The sequence below is a fragment of the Triticum dicoccoides genome, chromosome 7B, assembly GCF_002162155.2.
Source record: "Triticum dicoccoides isolate Atlit2015 ecotype Zavitan chromosome 7B, WEW_v2.0, whole genome shotgun sequence".
Lineage (NCBI taxonomy): Eukaryota > Viridiplantae > Streptophyta > Magnoliopsida > Poales > Poaceae > Triticum > Triticum dicoccoides.
In genome coordinates this window covers 522,001,894-522,007,506 of record NC_041393.1, presented here as the reverse complement: position 1 = coordinate 522,007,506, position 5,613 = coordinate 522,001,894, and the positions used below count along the sequence as shown (strand labels likewise).

General features: G+C 47.8%; 1 protein-coding gene across 1 annotated transcript; it reads left to right on the top strand.

The window, feature by feature from the left end:
• Window positions 1-259: 259 nt before the first annotated feature.
• On the top strand, window positions 260-4,975 carry LOC119338466. Its single transcript, XM_037610798.1, has 2 exons — window positions 260-566; window positions 2,346-4,975. The coding sequence occupies exon 2, from the start codon at window positions 2,595-2,597 to the stop codon at window positions 4,509-4,511; it is 1,917 nt and encodes a 638-aa protein (XP_037466695.1). The 5' UTR covers window positions 260-566; window positions 2,346-2,594; the 3' UTR covers window positions 4,512-4,975.
• The last annotated feature ends 638 nt before the right edge of the window (window positions 4,976-5,613 follow it).

Here is a 5,613-nt window from a genome sequence, read left to right as displayed (position 1 = left end):
CATACCATATCTTTTGAAACGGATGCGGATACGGATTCGGAATGAAAATTATCCGTACCATTTACATCGCTACCGAAGGAGGCCTTAGATTCAAAGGACATGCAAGAAAATCTTTGAAATTCTTAAAATCCAAAGATGCTCTCAGCAATTACAAGCAACCACAGGGACCTACATGACAAAGCTTCGAAAAGAATATTCTGCCACTCCCCCCTCCCCATCCGTCGCTTCTTCCCATCCATCACACGCTCCATTTCCGAAGAAAACAGACACAGAAAAAGAAGGGATTTTGATTTGCTCTCGTGCGCCTGCGGCGTCGTCCACAACGCCAATCTGGGCAGCACTCGATCCTCTACATAAGCGGCTCCCCTCCACCATCCCCTTCCTTTCCTCTTCCGCCTCCCTCTCCTGGCCGCCGCCTCTGCCCCCCCTCCCGCTGCCGCGGCGCCGCAGCCAAGCGTCGCCGCCGACGCATCCGATTCCTCCCATCACACGCCTCCCGCCACCTCCGCCGCTCCCGTTCTTGGCCGCCGCCCCCTCGTCAGCAATCTCGGACATTCGTTTTCGAGGTATGAGCTTTTTCGCCATCCAGTGATGACCTCTGCAAATTTTTGGTACGCCGTGTGCGCACCACCTAGATCCGGCCCTGGGCTGGCGAGGGCCGTGAATTGATCCTTGCTGCCGGTTACACGGTTTGGTATGTCGTGTGGTTGTTCGGTCTTATTATTTTATAGCGAGATACTGTTCACAGATCACCTTTGTTGAGCTGCGTAGGTTTTGCGTGGAAATGGAATTCGCGTTTTGGATTCCTAGTTTTTGTGTGTGTTGGGAATATCTCTGCAAGTTTTGCTGGTGACATGCCATCTGTAGGGCAGAAAATTATAGGTGTAAATGATATTCTTGGAATAAGAACATCTGTGTAAAGAGATTAAAATCAAGCTTTTGCATTTACAGTTATCCTGTTTGCACCGCCTTTTCTGTTTGGAGTTGCAGGTACTCCCTCCGCCTGAAAAAGCTTGTCCCTCAAATGGATGTATCTAGTATCAAGTTAGAGCTAGATACATCCATTTGAGAAAGAAGCTTGGGACAAGCTTTTTCGGACTGAGGGAGTAGTAACTAACATCCCATTTGACCGTTCCTGTTGGGTGAATCTTCAAATGATCCTCAATTTGAGCTTCCAAAGTGATTAGGTCATAGGCATCTCTGTTTCATGTTTAAGTGTGCAGAATTTCTTCAGTTTGACTATTAGCTGAAACCAGATTCCATTTTGCTTGTTGGGGTGAGAAGAAAGTAGAATATTCCTCTCCTATGCGTTTTGCAGGTGCCTTAGGTGTAAAGTGTCCCTATATAGTACTACAACAGTGCAGTTGCATCAAGTCATCTCTTGCAGATATATGCTGTTTCTTTTCTCGCCTTTTTCCAGTCATTGAGGCATGGTGCTGATATTCTTCTTCTGTTGTTAAGGAACTGCCAGCAGTGACTACTCCCCATACTGAGTAGATTGATTTGTGTTTTTCTATTGAGCTATTAGAGCAACTCCAACGCGCCGACCCAAACAGACGCGTGTTCCGTCCGCTTTTTGTCCGGTTGGGTCGGCCAGGCGGACAGGCGCGTCCGCTTTTTCATTTGGGTCGGCTGGTGCACCCAACGGGAGGCCGACCCAAATTTACCTGCGTCCAAAAAAAACACGTCGCAGAAATAAACATAATAAAACATTAAGTGGCCGGTCAATAGCCGGCCAAAGTCCACTTAAAACATTATTAAACATTAATTAAAACATAAAAAAAAGTCTGCGCCCGCACGCTGCCCTAGACATCCGCTTGCCCTTGCCCTTGCCATCGCCATTGCAGCCGGTGAGGTCGATGAAGACGGGAGCCGGGCCAGTCCACCCGAACGCTGCTTGGTAGGCTGCCAGGACAGCCTCCTCTGATGACTAGATTCTTGCTGTTTCATATGTAGTACCATTTCACTTTGATCGATGAAAATCATTTTGGAATTCTATTCTCTTTAATGACACAGTTGGAATTTTTCTCTATGTACTTAATATGCTTGCTAGTATTCAGTAAGAGGTGTCATACTTTCGATTCCTTAAGTTTAGAACAGATTTCAGAGACCTACAATTCAAGTTTTTCTTTTCGTAATGACATGCAATTCAAATCGTTGTCTTGTCTCTATCCTTTAGCAAAAGTTGACATTATGTCTCAGGTGGTAGCGATACATGATTGAACAGTACCCTACAATACTTCAACACTAATTTAATATATTCCTTTCAGCTGTATATCAATTGAGTTTGTGCATTATGTCGACTCATGATCATTGATTGACCATTGTCCTTTCCTTCTCTGCAGCCGTGATTCAGTTGGTCAGATAAAACCCTGGTGTGATTCCTCTGAAGTTTAGCATTGTTGCTGCTTTGAGAAGAAATAACTTTATCTCTGCATAGAGCACTGGAAAATGGATCGTAGAGATACTTCAGGGTTTGTCAGCGGTGGTTGCAAAGATAACTTGTACCGCTAAATGCCTTAGGTTTTCTAACTTGGTAGTTTCGTTGACCATTATTTAACCCGGAAGTGAGGCAAGCTTGGGCACTGAGAACAATGGACCCCAGGCCCGGGCAGTCAGCATTTACTATAAGTTTCTCAAACCCAAAGGCCATTGTGAGCAAGTTCCCTGTCGTCCCCGTAGCCAGTCATCCCGCAGACAGTAATAGTCAACTTGATGTGCAAGCTCACGGTTATTTGTACAACCAACCAAGAGGAACCAAGAGAAAGTTCGATGGCTTGTCGCTTGGTCTGGGCAACTCATCAAACTCAGATTCCAGCAAGCAGAGTATGCGTGCTGGCTGCACCATATCTTCTCCTAAGGGCAGTGATGAAGGTTCTTCTGTTGATTTGGGCTTAAATTATCTTACGCTGGGCAGTGAAGGTACTTCCAGGCTGGATAAGCAGGCTAGTGATTTTAAGAGAACTTCGGCGAAGGCTGGGCTGGATCTTGAGTTATCTTTGTCTGTTGGACCATGTCAATCTGCTATTACTGGCCAAGACCTAACTTCAGCAACCAAACAGAACAGCACATTTCTGCAGCCATACATTATGGACCTAGTCCCAAGAGTTGACGAAGGTTCTACTTCTCTTCGTCGACCGTCTGGTGGTCAGTTCCTTAATTTCCTTAATAAGACTGTAAGGATGACTGGGTTTTCTCCAAGGCAAGTTTTATCAGGCAGCTCTAACCAGAGTCAGGGTCCAGCTTCACTGCCAACATTGCTCCAACTACAAGAAAGTCCAGCAACCTGTACTTCCGGTTCTGTTAGTCCACAACATCGCATCAGCAGCACAAAAGTTTGTTCATATCCAGGATGTAGAAAAGGGGCCAGAGGTTCGTCAGGGCGCTGCATTGCACATGGTGGGGGGAGAAGGTGCCGTAGAGAGGGATGCAACAAAGGCGCCGAGGGCAAGACCATCTACTGTAAAGCTCATGGAGGGGGACGGCGCTGCGGGCACCTTGGGTGCACCAAGAGCGCTGAAGGCCGTACTGATTACTGCATAGGCCATGGCGGTGGTCGGCGTTGTATCCATGACGGCTGCAGAAGAGCAGCAAGAGGGAAATCTGGCCGCTGCATCAAACATGGTGGTGGGAAAAGGTGTCAACAGGAGAACTGCACAAAGAGCGCGGAAGGGCGTTCAGGCTTATGCATTGCCCATGGAGGCGGACCTCGCTGTCAGCATGCTGGTTGCACGAAGGGCGCCCAGGGAAGTACTGATTTCTGCAAATCGCATGGTGGTGGCAGAAGGTGCACGCACCCTGACTGTACAAAGGGTGCTGAGGGAAGCACGCCATTCTGCAAAGGGCATGGAGGAGGCAAACGTTGTTCGGCTCAAGGCTGCACAAAATGTGTGCACGGAGGTACACAGTTCTGCGTTGCGCATGGAGGTGGCAAGAGGTGTGTGGTGGAAGGATGCACCAAGAGCGCTCGAGGTCGTACCGATCGCTGCGTTGGTCATGGTGGGGGCAAGAGGTGCATAACTGCTGGGTGTGATAAGAGCGCACAGGGAAGCACCGACTTCTGCAAGGCACACGGCGGGGGCAAACGCTGCACGTGGGGCCACCCAGGGTCCGACCTTGGAGCTGGCGGCCCACCCTGTGACCGCCTTGCAAGAGGCAAGAAAGGCATGTGCGTCCATCACAACCCGCTCCTGGACGATGACCGTATCCACGGTGGTCGAACGCTGGCCGCTTTCAGCATTACAAGCAGCGCTGCTTCCCTTGATCGTCGGAGCCACCCTGCAACCTCGGAAACCAGCAGGCGCAGCATCTCCATGCTTCCAGTGGAGGCTCCTGGCCGTGCGCCTCTTCCCGAGGGCCGGGTGCACGGCGGCAACATCGTGTCAATGTTTGCTGATGGTCTGAGCTTCGGGGAGGACTCCAGCAACAACGCTGAGGCCAGTACCTCGGCGCCTCGCAGCTCCAAACCTGCCAAGGAATTCAGCGCCTCTGGTCGCAGCAGCTGGCTCTAGCGCCCAAGGCTTTCCTCCTGCCCGACCTCCGTTTCGACGCGGTTCGTTTCGTCTGGCAAGTATCTCCTGCTCCTGTCCTATGCTGTGAAGAAGGCTGCGGTATGATTGTGTGAAGTCTTTGTTGTCTTACTTATGGATTTGTATGTATTAACTACCCCTCTGTAAGATAGATATAAATAAAAGGGGTTGGGTGTCGAAGTGTTAAGTAATTTTAGGTCTTGTGTTGAAGGTGTGTTCATAGTACAGTGGTCTACAGTCATGCATGAAGAATTAGCCCTATGTGAGGTTCCTCCCATCAGTGGTCTACAGTTATACAACATTTGGGTGTAGTAAATATTGATGTTGCTGCTGTTGTATACAAACATATATTGTGCGTGCTTGTGTGTGTGTGTTTGTGTGTCTGAAGTTCGTTCTGTCCATCTGAATAATAAGAAAGTTATGGTTGTGATGGTTGTTGTATCTCTCATCCTTTTTGTCAGGGCTAGTGATTTTATCCTGCATGCGTATATATGCTTCTCAGTTCTCAGGCAGAGGCTGAATGTTTGTTTCTCAGAAGATATTCCGTTGTTGTATAGAAAAAACATATTGAGATTTGTAAGGGTAATTGCCTTTGGCTCCTAGGTGCATATGCACCCATTGTCGAAATCCAAATTCCGAGAAGTTAAAAAATTCGAAACAAAAATCCCGCGTCTATATCCGGACATTTTATGTGCGTTCACAAGGTTTCGGTGAAAAACGACGATTTTTGTGGCTTGTGTAAAAAAGATAAAGAAATGCCTCGTGAATAGTTAGAATGAAGCATCAAAAATTGTCTTTTTTACACAAGCCACAAAAAACGTCGTTTTTCACCGAAACCTTGTGAACGCACATAAAATGTCCGGATATAGACGCGGGATTTTTGTTTCGAATTTTTCAACTTCTCGGAATTTGGATTTCGACAATGGGTGCATATGCACCTAGGAGCCAAAACGCCACACGCGATTTGTAAGGCATACACGTTTATTTACAACACCAACAAAGTCTTTACTCCTAAACAAGTTGGGGTAGCCTAGATATGAAACCCATAAAATCATGGAACTCATAGTTCTCGCACATGCATAGC

Bases quoted from the DNA above. Each gene is read 5' to 3' on its own strand.
- LOC119338466 (XM_037610798.1), top strand. From the start codon at position 2,595: ATGGACCCCAGGCCCGGGCAGTCAGCATTTACTATAAGTTTCTCAAAC.